Source organism: Chelonoidis abingdonii, chromosome 19 (assembly GCF_003597395.2).
Source record: "Chelonoidis abingdonii isolate Lonesome George chromosome 19, CheloAbing_2.0, whole genome shotgun sequence".
NCBI classification, from domain to species: domain Eukaryota; kingdom Metazoa; phylum Chordata; order Testudines; family Testudinidae; genus Chelonoidis; species Chelonoidis abingdonii.
The window spans coordinates 4,614,069-4,633,408 of record NC_133787.1 but is presented as its reverse complement, the minus strand read 5'-3'; the positions used below and the strand labels follow the sequence as shown (position 1 = coordinate 4,633,408).

The following is a 19,340-nucleotide window of genomic DNA, read 5'->3' as shown; positions in this document are numbered from 1 at the left end:
GGTAAGCCCGTGCGCTCCCCAACCTTACCTTTCAGCCCCGTTTTCTTCTGTTTCTCATTGCCCCTACCACCGCCTGTAAAGAAGAGCTGCTATCAACGGGAGGAAAAGTGCACGGTCGGGCTCGACCCCAAGCTGAAGAGGAGCAATGGTAACCCCACACTCTACTTCCGCCCATTAACATCGGACCTGACGTCGGTGCTGCCGCATCCGGCCTCACCAATCATCCAAGACGGCCAATTCTCAGCTTCGTACGAGCGCCATTAACAAAGAAGGCAATTGAGGTGAGGCTTGCAGTTTGATTCTTCCCACAAGCTGGTTTCTTCTGGCCGGAAACGGTTACCCGACGAGTCTTACGAGGCAGATGAAATACTTTCCTGCCCGAAGAGGCATCACGCGCTGCTGCCCCGAAGCACAGCCACTTTCCAATCCAATCTGGGTTTCTCCTCAGCCCCCTGTGCAGGCGGCAGGGATTCCGATCGGTGGGCTTGCAGGAGAGTGTGTCCAACCGTGACATCGTGCACACAAGTTACTAAAGAGACATTGGCACCAAGGCTGTCGTGGCGAGCAGGACGTTGGTTCTGCCTGTGATCCAGCTGGATACCCTCAGATGGACCTTGTGAGTTTGCCCGATGGGGACACCTGGCGATATCAACTCTTAGCGTATTCAGGTTGGAGAGGCCAGCATCCCCTTCCCTAGCCTGCAGTGTTCTTCCGACAGCACTCCGACTCCAGGGTATTAGTGTGCACTGCCATGTAGGTTTTAAGGCGTTAACGAGATCACAATAGTACTGACCTGACAGCCCAGGCCCACGAGTCGGATAGACATCACAGTGAACCTGAGGCAGAGTCTTTCCGGTTTTCCAAGTATTCGAGATTGTGTTATTATCGCTTTGTGTTGGGTCTGAGAGAGGTGGTCCATACGGGTGAACCACCTCTAGCATCCCCTCGCCGTTCCCATCGGCAATCTGTCTATCTCGTGGCAAGCCATCAGTCTATCTTAGATAATAATTACTGGCCCAGCTTTTGGATTTTCCTAATAAAGGCATACCACCCACGAGCTTCAAGAACAGGGATAGGATAAGGGAAAACAACTGAGGGGTGTTAGCGGAAATATATATTTTTTATGTGGGTTACAATTCACACTGCAGCCATATCTGTTGTCGCATCTCTTCTTCTCACTCTCATGTCAGCGCCGGTCCAGGGGTTTCATTCCTATCCGTATCCTTCGCCTCTCCTCGCACCCACGGGTACTTTTTTCCCAAGAAGTTTTTCATTATCTTTCGACTGCAAATCGGTGGCACCTGATTTCTAGTGTGAATTGAATCTGTTTGGCTGTGGTTGGGGCGTAATGATTGGGTGCGTTTTCTCTGGTTTCCCCTACCCACTCGTCCTTTGCTGCCATGTTTGGCTTAGCTTTGCAGGAGGGGAGGTGCTGACTGATCGCTGCCTGGTCCCCACTAACACAAACGGTCCCTGAAGGAGAGCCTCTGTGTGCCAAACCCTTGTTCTTTAAGGCAGGCGCTCCACCCCAGTAAAGGTTAGATGTCAAGCTAGAAGCAAGCTGACTTGCGGCCATCCATTGCCATGTCTAGTTCATACTGGGTACCCTGAGTGCATTTCACACCCACCGCGCAAATGAGGACCCTGTCTTCTCTCAATTCGTCGCATATATGCCAGGTAGATCTCGTGACAAGGTGCAGTCTCTGAGACACCTCTGCTGAATGAGGAGATGTATACAACAACGGTAAATGCTGTTGATTATATTTATCGGTTATTACTTTTAGACAACATCAGTAGAGTGGGCCGCAATCGGTAAGACTTAATCTTAAAGGCAAAAATGCAGTACCTGACCATCCCCGATGGAAGATCCCCTACCGTACTAATACCTTATGAGAATATAATCTCTTCTTTATTCACTAGCATCTGCGCCTGTCCTGCATTGAATACGCCTAATGAGTGACTCAAGAATAATTCTATATTCTAGATTCAATACTGAGATATTTCAGAGCATGCTTAGGAGATAAACTCTACTTTCCATCCCAATTTCCTGAAGCCACTTTGGAATCTAGCATAGTTAGTTGAGCTTGCACTTTCTCTAAACAAAGCTCCATCTGCCCTCAAAAGCAGTGGAAAGACAGGTACTCCAATCTCCATCAGTAAGCTTACTCAATCAGCTTCAGGTAAGATTTTAAAAATTTCATACTCAGTGATCTTAGGAATCTTAAATCCCATTTTTCAAAAAAGTTTTCTTAGTGTCTAAGGCTTAGCCAGCCTAGGTCTTCACGAAGGTCAACAGGTCTTAGACTCCTATAATCACTTCTTGATGTGGTCGCCTTAAGTGGTCTTTGAAAATGTTACCGGATTGTTGCTGAGATAAAAATGAAGAGACAGCATGCTTCTGCTCAGTTTGGCTTGGGGTAGGTACACAGCTCAGAGACAATCCAACTCCCATGACATTTGCCTTCATGCAGTTTTGGCACCTATCTCTCCAGTAGCGCTTCTTCGGAAATGTAATCAGACCGGAACAGCGACCGTCGATATCTGAGATTATGAACACTGTGCAACTAGTTTCTTCCAAATCCTGGACAACGTTTTAGGGGTCATTTGGTCTTCAGTGCCACAACGATTCTACATATTGGGATCAAGCTCTACGTTACAAGAAACTAGAGGCCTCTAATTCGTCTTGTTAGAGAGTTTGATAAAGCAGAGAACAAGCCATCAGTATTCCATCCCATAAAAGCACAGTATCACTCCATTCACACTAGTACTCATCATCTGATTTGGCCGTCAGTTGTATACCAGTTTCCAAGTTTATTCGACTCTTTATCACTCTACTTTTACGTAGTTCCTTGCAATGAGTGCAAATGAGCTTGATTTAGATGACCTATTGGGCCTTCCCAGGTCCTATACTCTATGGTTCCAATGAATGCAAAGGAACGTTAACTTGAATGATTGGATGCGCGTTGAACAGCGTCAACACCAGATAAAGATTGGTGCAGCAGAGGCAGGTCAGGGGGAGCATTTGTGGTGTCGATACCTTATGGGAGGCTCCAGGTTTCAGAGATTAACCTAACACAGTGTCTATGCGTCGACATTGTGTCGCTTAACTACATCATTTCCTCCCTGAAGTGGTTTATTTTCTTCGGTGTCAAAGGCAGAAGAGTCTGTGTCAGTGGGAGTAGGCAATGTGCAGTTACTGACACCATTTTGTGTGTAAAAGCTGCTTTTGTCTATGAACTGTGTGTGTACACAAGTCTGGTGTCCTACGTGTGCCCAGCTCGCGCATCTTTAACCTTTTCCAGACTACCTCTCGCTCCTCTCCCCCTTTCCTCATGAGTCTTATTTGTCTGCGCACCCAAGTCTCTCTCACCGATCCCTCAAAAACATACTATTGTGGTCACAACAACAATCCAGACATAAACACTTTTGCCAAATGTGTACATGGAGCTCTAGTCTGAGCTAATTGCTTCCCTGTCTTACTTGGTCCCTTTTATGATTTTTAGTTATGTACTGAGCTTGTAGCTTGTCTTTTTATGTAGCTGCCTAATTCAAAACTAGGCAAGTCTCCTTACTTGAGTTAATTTACCCCTGAGGACGCTCAGTGTGTGCCACCCATGAGGACACTAACTCGGCTGGAAGCGCGCCCATGGCTGCCTGTACGCCCCCTTCTGCGCTTTTATTGAAACCACTGTGGGCTGATTCTCCGCCTCGGAAATGTCGCCATCTCTAATCCATTTGGTGCTTGACCCCAGGCTTTCAGACCATTAGGGCATGGGCGCCGCTGTCAGGGTGAGGGATCTGCTGGCACAGTCGTATAGCCAAAAAAAGGAGAGTGGGGGAACTTTTATTTGTAAGCCAAAGCCTTGACCATTATTTCATAGCTGGTTATAGTTGGGCGGTGCTAGGATAATGTGGAGGTGATGACAACTTCGAAAGATAGTGGAAAGAGCATTAGAGTTATGTTTAGTTCTTTTGATTGCCTTTTTGATGCTTTTAGTAACAGATGACGAGGTTAATTAGTGTGGGGTCTGCTTTTAAAAAAAAATGGTAAAACATAGAAGGGAATGGTGGAACATCCCCTGGTAGGAATGAATTCTCAGGAGAGTTGGTTTTGGCTTAAAATGTATAGGCTGCGTTTCCTAAGGAGGTCAAGTTAAACACCCAATCCTATGGAGCAGGGAGAGATGGGTTGAGTTGGGCACCTGGAAGGGCCAAAAGTCCATGTTGCCGGTGATATGTAAAATCTCTTAAAATACGTTTCTGCTGAGAACTTTTCATATAGGCCCTAGAATGAAGACTACTAACAAAGCAACAAGTACGAGCTAATGAGAAACTGGGGTAAATAGATTAACCTTATGTGTTTAAGTCATGTGAGTTCAGAGTCAGCATGAAATTCTGAATGTAATACTGGGCATCCTTTATTGCAAGTTATAGACACATGAAGCGACCTGAGAAGGCCTATTTGGGTTACTCCCTAATGCAGGTGAGATAGTGGTACAAATTACCCCTTCCACCTCAGCAGGGTTCAGGATGAGGACCTATTTAATTAACATAAGTTATGACACCCTCGCCTCCCTCACAGATGGATGCCATCTAGCCAAAAGAAATGCAAGGGTAAACATTATAAAAAATTGTTATTGTTAAATACTAATTACTTGCTTTTTTGCTTTAATTTCCAGGACATGTACCTGTTGGTCAACCAGGAGAGCTGATACCCACTTCCCCTAGACCCAAAATATTAGGATTTTAATCAATAACACTTTAATAGACTAGTTTGGCACCGGTAGGACTTACCTGTGTGTCAGCAATATGTTAATTTTGGGCATGGATGGAGCCACTTATGTAATTTTTTAGTGAAAATTGGTCTCCCTTACATGGGTTTATGTTGTCTTGCTGCTATTGAGAAACCTATTCGGGCGGGCTTGGAAAAACACAATCCCTAGTATTTCTCTTTCCAATGGCACCTATATTAAAATCTCATTGCCTATTAAAATTGCTTTTTTTTTTTTCTGTATAGTTGGTCCCTTTTCGTGAAAGGGCGGTCTCCCTGAATAAGTGCTGCAACACACTCTTCGCATGTGTTGGAATACAAATCTGTGCATTGACTCTACATCGGTGTGGATTACTATTTCTCCCACGTACCAACTACCCTTTGTGCATTCCCAATTACACTGGACACAGTGCTGAGTGCACTCCTTGGATTAGGGGCTGCTAGATAACTTGATTTGTACGCATTCCCCATTCATTAGCCCACTGAGTGAGTCTGGGCAGGTATGTCACCTCTTCTGTCTTCGTTTCCCAGTCTATACCGTGAGGCATAGGATGATGGAACTTAGGCTAGAGTCACCAAACTCAGGCACCTGAATTCCCACAAATCAGCACCCTGGATTCCAAAACACTACTAGCTGCCGGAAACCCTGTAGACCTAAATTTTTCTTTTAAATAGTGCCATTAAGTCGGCAATGTTCGATCCTCTCAATCGTGCCCTCTCTCGCTCACGCCTACACACAAGGTGGCTATCCACACGCCATATGCCCCCAAGGAAAAATGCAAGAAATGCGGGCGTCACGGTAGATAGGTTCCCTGCCTGACTCTGTGTCTCATGACACCTTACATTACCATTAGACGAATACTCGTGCCCTAAGTTCAATTTTGAAAATGGGATAAATAAATGAGTCTTGGGCTGGTGATTTGTCACTGTGTTCGTTGGCACAGCGTTGGAGGGTTTCTTTTAGACACGCATTAACCTATCCCTTTGAAGAAGCCTGGTGGATGCTTAAGTAGAACATAAGAAAAAGTTAATTGTACAATTTCCTGTTTGGAGTTCCATGGTGATGTTACAATCTTGCATTTTTTATAATTGTAAGTGTTGTGTGTGGTCGTGGTGTATCTCCCCTCAGCATTTCAATCATCCTCCCATCTCAGATCATCATTGGCACTGATCGTCACCTAGTACAGACCACATCACACACTTCATCCCTTGCATTGCCTGATACTATTTCGATTATACAGAAGCTCACCAGTTTACAAAGGATCTGAGACCACCAGACCCCTTAACGAATAAGTTACCACCAGTAGCACTGATATCGGGTTCCTAAAAAGAAACGAGTAAACGAGGCTTTTAAGAAGGTCGTATAGACACCCTACCATTTCTCCCAGGGCTGTGACTCTACACAAGGCATATGACAAGACATGCTCAATGGGAAGCATGACCTACTTAGTTAGCTTTCGAACTATGCATCGCCGCAAATCGACTTCCACTATGTAGTCAGATGAGTCTAATTTCTAATGCTCTTATTTCTAACTCTAGCTAAGCTCGACAACAGGATCATGCTACATTTCCAACTTGCACTTCCTGCAGCTTTCCTCAGGGTCCTCCTTGAAACTCTTTATTCCATGTCTGTTTAGAGATGGGTATATGACCTAGGTGTAGTCCAGGACAGTGTTTTAGTTAGACGCGGTTAGGAAAGTTGTCTGGAAGTCACTCAGTCTGTTGGTTAGTTGTGGAATAACATATAGACAATCAGTAGAGTTCCATAAAACAGGGTCACCGATCGTCGAAGTGGGAGGAGCAGAGTAGAAAAGGCCTTTTGTCTCTCCCAGGAGGTGGAAGGATTCTCAGGATGATTGAAATGATGGCAGATGTAGGACATGCAAAGTTTTAGGAATGGTAGACCACTAAGACAAATCTCAAGTGCCTGCAATGTGAAAGCCAACATTTACTCCATCAGCTTGAGGATGCACCTCTGCAGGAGAGATTTAAGAGGGATAGATCGCAAAAGAAATGGTCAATATCTCTGGGATCTCGACAGAAGTTATATATTGGATTGATATTGACAATGTTTGTCCTAATGTTTGCTTATCCACTAGATCTGGAGGGCCACCTTTTTCATCTGCCCAAGAAGCCACCCTGCAACTGGAGGTATAACTGCCACTCATATGGGTTATGCTTTCAGTGCATATGGATTGATCATTATATCCGCTACACTACTCGTTTTAAAGCCATGATTCTGAATAGAGAAGGGCATTCCGTACCTCCCAGAGGACTAAAGTAAACCAAATATATCTGATGTGTAGCCCTTCACTCAATCAACTGAATACCAGTCTGTCTCTCTCGTTCAGGAGACTGCTCAGTGCATCTTCCTGCGCGTTCTCAGGTGGTGGACGCTGTCAGTAATTGGTCTCTCAGTCAGTGTATCGAGTTCCCCAGGAAGCATTTTTGTACATGGGGACATGAAGGCTTGCTAATCAGTACAACTAGGAGGTCACAATGAGATGTGCCGCCACGGCTGCAATGTTAGATCACTAGAAACAGCAGGAAAGAAGGATTTGCAGTTCAGGGAGAGTCCCAAAATTGCCCAGGAGGATGAATTTCTGATGATGGATGTTTATTTCCTGTTTTGAAGTTTCCCCTGCCAAGAAGAAGAAGACAGTGAAACTCTTTTGGAAGGAGCTGAAACATCCCAGTTCCCACGTTGGGGCTGGCCGGTTTGGCCAGGGCACCGTGTGGGCATCCCTGGAGAGAGTAGAGATTGACGCGGCCAAGCTGGAGCATCTCTTTGAGTCCAGAGCAAAGGAAGTGCTGAGTTCCAAGGTATGCACCAGGTCAGGGACCAGCAGGCCAGTCCTGGCAGCCTGTAGTGGGTGGTGGGGCACTGTGGGGTGTGGCCTGAGAGCTGCTTGCCGTGGCACGCACGGCTCCCTGGGATTGGCAGGTGTCTCAGGCCCATAGAGGAATATTGCTGGTGTATGGGGGAGGCCCAGTGTGGAGCAAAGGCCCTGGATTAGCTGGGTTTTCCTTGTCATTCCCTTTTTCATAGCGTCAAGAGGAGGATGGTCCTGCTGGACTTCCCAGAGCCTGGTGGGGTCACAGTCCCGGGCCCACAGTCCGAGCAATGCTCAGACACTGCACCCCTGGAGTGGTTCCTTTGGTTTGGTGCGCCGAACGTTGTAGGAAAACGCCCTCCTGGGTCATGGATCCAGTCCCTGCTGGCACACGCAGCCTGTGGACTAGTTACCCTTTGCAGGGAAAGTGGAGTGAATTCAGTTTGTCAGTTCCACTGGAAGGTCTCACCCAGCCCTCCTGTCTGTGAATGGTCCCCTGCCAGTAGCATCCCAGCTGCCTTCCCAGGGCTGTGTTGGTCTGCACTGCTAAGGCAGCACAGGCTTGAGGGTGGGAGACAGGGTGGAGGGTAGGGCAAAATCCAGGTTTGTCACATGCAAAAAGATAAATCCAGGAGCAGACAGATTCCACTTTTTCTCCCAAGGTGTAATAGCTGCCCCAGCCAAGTGTGCGGGCTGGGGAAGGAGGATTGTGTGGCTTCTCGGAGGAGCTTAATATACTACGAGAGTTGAGAATGAAATTCAGCTCTGTTGGAAGTGAGCTAGTGGATCCAGGCTGCCCTGCACAGCCAGATCCTGGCTCTACAGGACCCATTAGAAGCAACATTTCTGTAGCAGACGGTCTCTCCACGGCTGGTGCCGTTTGGGGTGCGTGCTGCTATTTCTTGGTCACTGACCCCAGAGAGAGGGTCCACTCCTCTTCCTTGGGGCCAGTCGACCCTGGGAGCGTTAGTGTCCCTGCACTGGAGAGAGAGAGAGAGAGAGAGAGAGAGAGAAGGGGCCCAGTCTCTCCAGGCACAGCTCGTCTTGCACCTGGCATGGCCAGTGGCATCTCTGACAACTTGAGCCCAAGGAGGTGCTCTCACTCTTGGAGATGACAGCTGTAGTGAAAGGTCAATAGTTCTGCTGTGACCCCCTACCAGCGTGCAAGGCTGTGCTCTGAAACTGCAAGTTCTGTGGGGTAATCTCCTCGCCCGCAGGGGTCAGGAAGGACCTTACTTCTCCTGGGGATAGCACTGCACCATGGCCTGGGTGCATGGGGGGGTGGTGAGGTGGAGCTACCTTCACCAGATCCTGTGTTGGCACCGATTTGAATAGCTCAGTGGCCTCCCGGGGAAATGTGGCTGTTTCAGGGTAGCCCGTGCGCTCCCAACCTACCTTTCAGCCCCTTTTCTTCTGCTTCTCATTGCCCCCTCCCACCGCCCTGAAGAAAGCTGCTGACGGGAAGAAGTGCACGGTGGTCCTCGACCCCAAGAGGAGCAATGCCATTAACATCGGCCTGACGGTGCTGCCGCCCGCTCACATCATCAAGACGGCCATTCTCAGCTTCGACGAGTTCGCCATTAACAAAGAAGGGATTGAGGTGAGGCTGCAGTGATTCTTCCCACAAGCTGTTTCTGGCGGTAAACGTTTCCGAGTAACGAGCAGATGAAATTCCTGCCCCGGAGGGTCACCCTGCCCGAAGCACATCCAATCCATACTGGGTTTCTCCTCAGCACCCCTGTGCAGGCGGCAGGGCTCTTGTCCCTGCTGTGCACACAGAGGCTAAGGGACTGGCCCAAGGCTGTCTGTGGCAGAGCAGGGTGTTGAACTGTGTCCACTGAATCCTAGACTAGTGCCCGGACACTGGGCTGGAGAGGCCAGCCATCCTCCCTAGCCTGCAGTGTTCTCCGACAGCACTCCGACAGCACTCCGACTCCAGGGCTGTGCATGCCATGTAGGTTTTTACAGAGCGTAACTAGATCACATAGACTGACCTGCACAGCCCAGGCCAGAGCGTATCACAGTGTGGTTCTGCCTCGACCCAGCACCCCCTGGAGCACAGCTCTTAGAAAGACAGGCCCAGTTTTGATTTAAAGGCTACAAATGACAGGGAATCTGCCCCAGCACTTGGTCACTTGTTCCGAAGTTTCATTATCTTCACTGCTAAAATGGTGCACCTGATTCCAGTGTGAATTCTGTTGGCCTGTGGTTTGGGAGGATGAGTGGGTGCGTTTCTCTGGTTCCCCTACCCACTCTGTCCTTTGCTGCCATGTGGCTTAGCTTTGCAGGAGGGGTGCTTGACTGATCGCTGCCTGGTTCCCCACTAACAACAAACGGTCCCCTGAAGGAGAGCCTCGTGTGCAAACCCTTGTGAAGGCAGGCTGGAGAGTGCTGTAAGATTGCATCCCCATCCCCATCCCCATTCCCTGTGCTCACAGCAGAGCTCACTCCCAGCCAAGCCCTGCTCCCGGCTCCGCTGCTCCTTGTGTTCTCCTCTAGCCAGAGCAAGCAAAAAGCACCCCTGCACCCCCAGGATATCAGCACTCGAGAGTTACTCTGCTGAGGCCAAGCGCGCAGGCCTGAAGGCTGTTTGGTTGCCCCGTGCCCTGTCGATGCTAGTCCCGGTGTGGGGTGGGGGAGGTGTCAGGACTCTCCCAGGTAGGCATAGCCAGTTCAATGAACCATGATGTGACCCCCTTTATGGTGTCAAAGTTAAACTCAGGACTCAGTTTGTCAGACGACTCTGTTTTATATCGCGCCAATAACCATTACCTTAATCTTACAGATAATGCTGAGAATCTATGACTAATTGGCATGAATGTGGCAGCTTAATTTATACTACCGATTCTGTTTGTGTTTGCATTAGCCATTGTTTTTACATTGCCTAATGTTTCTTTTGCTGGCAACCTGTATTTCAAACTTTTTCTTATTTCTGCTTAAAGGTACATACAACATTTCTTTAATCCATTCTTATTTTTACAATATAATTCATTCTACTTTCACAACGGCTATCTCTGAGACCAGCTTGACACAGTACTGCTGGTACTACTCACTGTTTGGGCAGCTAGACCTGACCTGCTGCCTCGGACGTGTGGCTCCGTGTGTCTTACAGAAAATCCTGACCATGGTTCCCACCGACGAAGAGAAGCAGAAGATCCAGGAGGCGCAGCTTGCCAATCCCGACCTCCCCCTGGGCTCAGCCGAGCAGTTCCTGCTCACCCTCTCCTCCATTAGCGAGCTCACGTCTCGGCTCCAGCTGTGGGCGTTCAAGCTGGACTATGAGAGCATGGAGCAGGTAATGGAGCAAACCACTGACCGTTTCCCTGGCAAACCAGACCACGAATATCCCTGACCTTTGGGTTTGGTAGTGCAGATTCCCCTGGGCGTTCCCCTGGATCTCTGCGCCCCCCTGCCGTGCCTGGGGACCCTCAGGCACATATGTGAATGCCTGTGGCAATTCAGTCCCTGCCTGCTGGTTGGTTTGGATGGGGGCATGGCGCAGCCGTGCTCAGCAGCTGGAGGCCAAGGACCAGGCCTCCCCTGCAGAGGCCAGCAGCCTAGCCTCCCAGGCACAGGGATTCCCCTGGCTCGGGTGAGTTCTGCATCCTTCGGGCTGAACCCAAGGTCAGTGAGCCCACGCAGCGCTGCCACCTGTCCCAGGGTGGAGCAGGACCCGGGCTGGCTGCGCAGTGAGTGCGTGTGGGGGCTGAAGCTGGACGTCGCTGATTTACCAGTCACAGCAGCTGCACCTTTCCCTGTTCAGGAGATCGCAGAGCCTCTGTTTGACCTGAAATTGGGGATGGAACAGCTGGCCAAAAACCAGACCTTCAAATGTATCCTGGCTACTCTGCTGGCCATGGGGAACGTCCTCAACGGCTCCCAGGTGAGGGGTAGAGGGAGGGACCTGGGGTCTCCTGCAGCTGCCAGCACAGAGCTCCTGGGGGCAAGGAGCTGCCAGCCTGGGCTTCAAAAGGGATGCAGAGTCCCTGGGGGGAACGGGGCCGGGCTGCCAGCGAAGCCGTGTGCCCAGACCTGCGGCTGTGCGTTAGAGAGCAGGCAATGCGTGCAACAAGGAATGCCACACCTGGGGCTACGATGCCAAGCTGGGTGGGAAATTCTGGGGGCTGGCTGCTGAGGGGGCCAGGGCCTGGCAGCAGGGGGGCCTGTAGGGTCACACCTGGTGGACTGACAGGGCTTAGTGCTGGGGACTGGTCTGTTGTGTTGCTGCAGAACATACCGAGATCTTGTCAAGTGAAAATCCATGCAGGGAAGTGTAAGAGAGCAGATCGGTGGGTGGAATCCGCTCAGTCGAACTGGAAGAAACTACTAAGGGGAATGGCTATCTGTGGAATGATGGTGTTAGGGCCCACCTGGGATTGCGCCAGGTGCTGTACGAACACATTGTGAGAGGCAAACCCAGCCCCCAAGAGCTCATGGGTTAAACAGACAAGGCATCGGAAGGGAAACCGAGGCAGAGAGGTGACGGCCACGCAGCAGGTTGCCGGCTGTGCTTCCAGGTCAGCACTCTGCCCACTGGACTACGCGCTGGTGTCCAGGGAAAACAAAGTGGGAGTAGACTGTGCACAAGGCGGCAGTACCAAGCTGCAGGTGGTCAGGGCTATCTAGAGCAACCCCAGCTGAGATGCTGGGCCATAGCTGAGCTGGGGAGAAGGGGCTACAGAGAATTCTGGAAGGATGTGGGGGAGGGGCTAATTGGCTGAAATAGCTTCGCCTCCAGAGGAGCAGATGGCGTGGAGACAGTGCTGGTGTATTACCCCTGCCAGGGAGGGCCACGGGCCTGGGATTGCAGCTGTGAAACTCAGCAGGAGCAAATGGGAGCCTGGCTGGAGAGGCATGGGGAAGAATCAGCTGCTGGGAGAGGACAGTTGACTCCAGGAAGCAGGGAAGGGGTGACTCAGGCTCCCCTGGCTGAGCCTGAGCCTGCGTTTGGGTTTCAGAGCCAGGGCTTCGAGCTCAGTTACCTGGAGAAGGTCTCGGAGGTGAAGGACACTGTGCACCGGCAGTCTCTGCTGCACCACCTGTGCCATGCAGTGGTGGAGAGGTTCCCCCAAACCAGCGACCTCTACTCGGAGATCGCAGCCATCACCCGCTCAGCCAAGGTAAGACACATGTTGGAACCAGCAGATATTCCACCTCCCCCCGCACTGCCCCCAGCCATGCAGACCCGGGGAGCGACACCTGAGCCTGGCGAGCTGCATGGCTTCTGCAGGCCCGAGGCAGAACATGGGGTCATGTGGGGATGCAGGGCAGCGAGGGGATCCCAAGCGTAGCACAGCCAGGGGTTGGGGGAAGGGATAGCTCAGTGGTTTGAGAACTGACCTGCTAAACCCAGGGTTGTGAGTTCAATCCTTGAGGGGGCCATTTAGGGAACTGGGGTAAAAATCTGTCTGGGGATTGGTCCTGCTTTGAGCAGGGGGTTGGACTGGATGACCTTCTGAGGTCCCTTCCAACCCTAATCATCTACGATTCTATCTTCACTCCTTCCTCAGGTTGACTTTGACGAGCTGGCAGAAAGCCTGAGCCAGCTGGAGCGACGGTGCAGAGCATCATGGGACAACCTGAAGGCCATCGCCAAGCACGAGACCAAACCGGGCCTGAAGAGCAAGCTGACGGACTTCCTGAAGGACAGCTCTCGGAAGATCCACATTCTGAAGGTGGTGCACAGACGCGTACTCCACAGGTTGGTCTGCCTGCTAGGCACAGACCCCCCGGGATTTGCTATGGCTGCCCTTGTGGGGTGGCAGGCAAATGTTGGGGGGAGAGGAAATGTTCCTTATTCCCAGTAGAGTTGAGAGTGTTCCCAGCCCTGGGGGGAGCATAGAAGCGGAGGTGGTGTGCGGGGCTGGTGAAGCAGGAGGGGAAGGCGGAGGGGTGGGGGATCCGGGCTGGTTCAAGGACTCCTCCCTTCTGGCAGTGATTGTCAGGGCGGCCTGAGTCAGCTCCAGATGCAGGAGGGATCGGGGCTGGGTCGTGGGCCCCCGTGTCCAGGCCTCACCCCCAGCTGCTCCGTCTCTCGGCAGGTTCCGCTCCTTCCTGCTGTTCCTGGGCTACCCACCGGCAGCCGCGCGGGACATGAAGGTGACGGGGTTCTGCCGGCTCCTGCGGGAGTTCGCCCTGGAGTACCGCACGTGCCGAGAGCGTGTCCTGCAGCAGCAGCACAAACGGGCCACGCACCGCGAGAGGAACAAGACCCGGGGCCGGATGATCACAGAGGTAAGGGGCTGCCCTGGGGGCCGGGGGGGCCTGCTGAGCCCAATGCCTCCCCCTCCCCTCACGCTGGCCGTCTCTCTCCGCAGATGGAGCGATTCTCCGGCATGGCCAACAGCCCTGAGGCAAGCCCCTCTCCAGCTGTGGGCTCGACCTGCCCGGAGCAGCAGGCGGATGCAGGCCACGAGACCATGAAGAGCGTCTTGAGCTCAGCTGTGGAGCCCCAGAGCCGGCGCAGCAGGGCCAGCCGAGGTAGGGGTGCGCGGCCAGCCCGGTCACTCTGCACTTGCACGGGTGGTTCTGTGCAGGCCCCAGGCGATGGCTCAGCTGGGAGCCTGCCAGGGCCCCGCACTGCACAGAGCCTGCCAGGGTCCCGCGCTGCACAGAGTAGAGCCTGGCTTCCCCAGCTCACTGGGCTGCGGGCACGGATCCCTCCCCCCGTAGCTGGGAGCGTGCCAGGGCCCCTCGCTGCACAGAGCAGAACTCGGCTCCCCCAGTGCACTGGGCTGCGGGCACGGATCCCACCCCCCGTAGCTGGGAGCGTGCCAGGGCCCCACGCTGCACAGAGCAGAACTCGGCTCCCCCAGCGCACTGGGCTGCGGGCACAGATCCCACCCCCCGTAGCTGGGAGCGTGCCAGAGCCCCACGCTGCACAGAGCAGAACTCGGCTCCCCCAGTGCACTGGGCTGCGGGCACAGATCCCACCCCCCGTAGCTGGGAGCGTGCCAGAGCCCCACGCTGCACAGAGCAGCGCACTGGCTGCGGGCACAAATCCCAGCCCATTCCTCTAACTCTCTGCCCAGCACGGTCTGTGCTGCAGCTGCTCCTTGGACCTGCTGTATTTGTGGGATCTCAGGGTCATTCCTGCCCATGCCCCAGTGCCTCGGTGCTGGTCTGTGAGCAGCCAGGAACCCCCAGAGGCCCTACAACACGAACTGCCGAAACGCCCCTCTCCAATGGAGGACGTGACACTGGGGGTCCTGCCATCCCATACCGCCCCCCACGCACCTTCTAGAGGACAGGATGCTGGGAGCCCAGCCGGCCCTGCCCTTCCTCTCTGGGGCCAAATCCAGGGCCCTGGCTCGCTGCCCAGCTTAGCGCTGCTGGGCTGTCCCATTCATGGGGCCGTTGGGATCGGGGAGATGGAGCTCAGCCTGCAGCGGGGCTCACTCAGGAGCAGGCAGGGTGCAGCATTGCTCCCAGCCAGGTACGGCCTCACGCTCCGTGAGCTCCACACGGCCCACTCCCTGGTTGCAGGGCATTTGGTGGGAGCATGAGGTGTGAGAGGGATTGACGGGGTGCAGAGGAGAAGCTGTTGGACTCTTGGGGATGACAAGCATTTGGCAGTGGTGGGAGGAGGTGCTTGCTGCGGGGTTAGCTGATGGGTTTGGCGGTGGGGGTCAATAGAGCACCCACGGGAGGGAGGTGGGTTTGGCAGGGAGGCAGTAGGGCAGCTGTAGGGGAGGTGGGAGCTGCGGGAAGGGAAGCAGCTGAGTGGCGGTGGGGGCTGTGGCAGCAGGGTGTGGCAGCTGGAGGTGTTGGCTGGGAGAGGACTGAGCTTGGTAGCGGGACTGGCTGCCCCACACCAGCTGCTCCAGTCCCTCGGCCGATGTTCCTGTGCTCTCTGGGCAGGTGTGGGCCGGTCAAGTCCCTCCGGCGGCTCTGTGCCCCAGGACGACAGCTCTGGCTCCCCGGCAGACGTCTCGGATGAAATCATGGATCGCCTTGTGCAGTCCGTCACCCACAGCACCGGCCCACGGTCAGGCCCCGCCAAGGAGCGCAAGAGGTCACGTGTCAGCAGGAAGTCCCGTAAGTGCCATCCCCAGGCAGAGCCTGCCATGGGGCCAGGGCTGAGCCGTGCTATGGCATTGCTGGGCAGGAGGGGCTCTGCCTCTGCCAGCCAGGGTGACTCCTGGGAGACTGGCGCCATGGTGTCTGGTCTGACCCACCGGGCCAAGAGAGTCTTCATGTGCGAAGCCTGTGGGAGGCAGAGCCAGGAGCTGTGCAGGCCCTGGTGTGGGCACTGCCCCAGTGCTGCTGCCAGCCCTTGGGGGGAGCATGCGGGGGCAGACCCCAGGGCTGGCTGGTGCTGAGGGGCTGCACAGGCTGGAAGCTGTCCCAATGCTGCAGAGCTCAGCCCTGCTGGGCTGGCCCAGAGCCCACAGAGCAGGCGTGAGCCCCTCCAGTCTGGCAGCTGGGCTGAGTGTGTGGCCGTGGCTGGATGGAGTCTCCCCCTGTGGCTGTTCAGAGCAGGCGTGATGGCAGGGGCGGAGGGGGAGGGCTGACCCCTGGGCAGGGTCCTAGAGCCGTTTGCCCCCCAGCAGACCTGAGCTGTGCCCTGCCTGCTGACCCACCCTCCCTGGCAGCAGGGCCCTAATTCTTGCCTTTCTACCCAGTGAGGCGGACTCTGAAGAGCGGCCTGAGTGATGACTTGGTGCAGGCCCTGGGCCTGGCGCAAGCTCCCGGCGTGCAAGTGTGACGGTTGTCGTGGCCAGCAGAGCCGCTGCGGATGGAGCCTGCCTAGAGCCTGCGATGCCCCACTCCCCAGAGCGAGCAGGGCCAGGAACGCGCTGAGTGGGAGCCCTGCCAGCCCAGCCCAGCGCTCTGCGGCCTGGAGGAAGGCACTCGCCGGGCAGGGCCAGTGCTTGGGGAGCACCGAGCCCCTGCCCTGGGGCCGCAGCCTAGCAATCCCGGCAGCACTGGAGCCCCTCTGAAGCCACAGTGGCTACTGCTTCTCCCCACCCCCACCATGGGCCTCCCTACATCCTGTTCCTCCTCACAGACCCTGCTCTATGGGCCCCCCCGCACCCTGTCATCCATCCGTCCTGTGCTTTCCTGCAGTGGGATCGTGCGCCGAGTGGATTTGCTCTGGGGACACTGTAGCGTTTGAGCCCTTTGCTGGTAGCTGGCAAGTGGGACGTGTGCTGTGGATTAGTTTGGCTGGGCTCTGCAAAGAGAAGCACTGGCTGTGGCAGAGGCTTGGGCATGGATGGGCTGCATGGCACTGCCATCGCAGCTGCTCCTGGGTGCAGACTCCATCCCCTTGGGTTTGCCTCCTGCCTTTCCCCTTCAGGTTCCTGGATTCCAGGGCTTCCCAGGGTCCTGCTAGGAAGCGAGTAGCATTTCCCTAGTGGCTGGCACCCAGGTTCTCCCAGGGCTCCTGGCCCTTCCTGGGTGCTGGTGATGGGCGGGGTCCACGTGTGCACTAGCTGAGCAATGCATGGAAGCCCCGCTCCCCTGGGGGAGAGCAGGGCTGGCTGGCCACCTGGGACGTGCAGTCTGGCCCCCGGTACAGTGAATCGGGTTGTGTGCGCTGTAGCCACCCTCCAGCAGCACCTGGGGTATGAAGGCCCCAGTGCAGTCACTGGAGCTGGTGCTGATTGGACTGAATAAAGACAGCTGCTGTTGATTGCTGCTCTGCGGGTCTCTGTTCAATACAGCCGGGCAGGAGCCCAGCTCTCCTCTTCCCTGCCCATCCCAGCTGCGTGCAAGGCCAGCGGCTCACTGAGCTCTGGGCGCCTGACAGTGAGCAGGGAGCTCCTCATCCCACCCCTCTGAGCCGTGCATCTCTGGCTGTGCTCCCGTCCCCGAGGGGCTGTGTTTGGGGCCCGTCAGCGGCACCTACCCTCTCCCTGAGCCCAGCTGCATTTCAGCCCCTGGGGTCGTTGGCGTGGGTGCTGTGCTGGGATGTGGGGAGGGTGGGTGCTGCAACGAAAGGCGTGGGGAGGCCAGGATGAGGGGGGATGTACTCCAGTGGTGCCTGCTCCAAGCAAGGGGGTGTGCTGAGTGGCACCAGGAAAAGCTGCTTCCAGGCTGCCCGCCTTCCTTGCAGAGCCAGGCCTGATATGGCAGAGGGGCTGGAGCTGGGTTCTGGGGGGAGGCTCATAACCTGACTCTTGGGCTCGTTGAAATGGTTCTGTCAGGCCCCAGAGAGAGGGTCTGTCCCAGCCTGGGCTGTCTGCTGGGCCCGGGTAGGGAAGTGTGGTCGTTACCCCACCAAGCCCAGGGCCTCTTCCCATTCCCCAGGGGCAGTGTGTGCAGCCCTCCAGCAGCAAGACTGCAAGGTTACACAGGGAGCCCAGAGCCCAGCTGGCAACCATGATGTGGGAAGTGAAGTCTGGTGAAGAGTTTGGGCCCTTCAGTGCACCTGTCTGGGCCAGGCTGTTCTGGTGAGCGGGGCCGGGCATCCTTCCTGACCCTTCTCCCACTGGTGACCAGCTGTGCACTGAAGCCCAAGGCAGAGGGCCCTTTCAGTTTTTACCTGAATGCTGCAGTTGGTCACTTGGGCAGGAGTCACCCACTGGGTAGCAAAATACAGAGGGAAACTGAGGCACGCATAGAATTTATAAAAATATTTTAGAAAATTCCAACTGTGCCATACAGAGCAGGGCGAGTGTTCAGTCGTAGGAAACCGCAGCTGGCCCTTGTGGACATGGAGCATAACTAGCAGCGCCGGGACAGTGACACAATTCTCAGGAAAGTGTCCACGGGCTCTTTAACGCTCACAAGTGAGGCCCTCAGTGCTACATCTCAGCTCCATCCCTGCTCGGACATCAGAGAGGGGACCGTTGTCTGTGGTAGAAAAGGGGTTTGGCTGGGTGGCCGAGTGGGTCGTCTGAGAGTAAAAACACTGCATAGAGTAAGGCAGCGGAGTGTACAGTGGAGGTACCTTCAATGCTGGAAGCTGAGTCATAAACAAGGAATTACGCTCAGTTATTAAAAAATTGGCTATGATTTTGACCACTGCCCCTGGTGAGAGGAGTCACATGACGGGGATGTTACGGTCACTGGATACATCCTGGTCACCCTGATACAGAGTGAGTAGAAGGGGCGTAGTCTGGGCACCACAGAACTAAATTTGGTGGTTGCATAGGTATAAGCGATCATGACAATTTCATTTACTTGGTCCAAACAGAATGTAGTGAAATCCAGGAATATAGATACTTGATGCTTTAAAAGGACCAACTTCTGCGAAGTGAAAACAACCAAGAGCAAAACGGAGGGGGGGATATATTTAAACATGCAAATGTGGATGATGATTGGGAATGGTTTAAGAATGCTTTATTAGATGTGAAAATAAACAACAGACACTCACTGTCTGCAATCACAAAAGGTTTCATTAATAATAATAATAAAAAATCCTAGTGAAAAGGAGCAGTGAAAAGAAGCAACAAAAATATACATATAAAAATAGGAAAGCTGATACCATAAAGTACATAGCAGGTAAGAAATGTAGACAATTGAAAAGGGAAGCTAAAAGTATCAGTGAAAACTCTATGGCAGTAGGACCAAGGGGAAAATTTTCAAGAGTGCTAAATGACTTAGGAGCCTGAATCCCATTTTCAAAAGTGACTTAGGTTATTAGGGTCCTGAAAAGGTGTGTGATCTGGAAAGCTCTTAACTGCACCATACCATGAGAGCCAGCAGGCAGGAGAAAAAGGCCAACTCGGGTGGGGCTGGGCTCTCTACAGCTACCCAGCATTAAATGGTGCCATAAAGCAATCCTT

At 53.7% G+C, this 19,340-nt stretch overlaps 1 protein-coding gene across 1 annotated transcript in view; it reads left to right on the top strand.

Moving 5' to 3' along the window:
• The window catches only part of FHOD1 (formin homology 2 domain containing 1), a 53,771-nt gene extending 36,529 nt beyond the window's left edge, over positions 1 to 17,242 (top strand). The window contains 10 exon segments of the mRNA XM_075073741.1: positions 7,407 to 7,594; positions 9,053 to 9,205; positions 10,718 to 10,900; positions 11,369 to 11,488; positions 12,564 to 12,725; positions 13,116 to 13,306; positions 13,647 to 13,839; positions 13,923 to 14,085; positions 15,466 to 15,642; positions 16,230 to 17,242. Of these exon segments, the coding sequence (XP_074929842.1) occupies positions 7,407 to 7,594; positions 9,053 to 9,205; positions 10,718 to 10,900; positions 11,369 to 11,488; positions 12,564 to 12,725; positions 13,116 to 13,306; positions 13,647 to 13,839; positions 13,923 to 14,085; positions 15,466 to 15,642; positions 16,230 to 16,312 (1,613 nt within the window). The 3' untranslated portion in view covers positions 16,313 to 17,242.
• Positions 17,243 to 19,340: the final 2,098 nt, after the last annotated feature.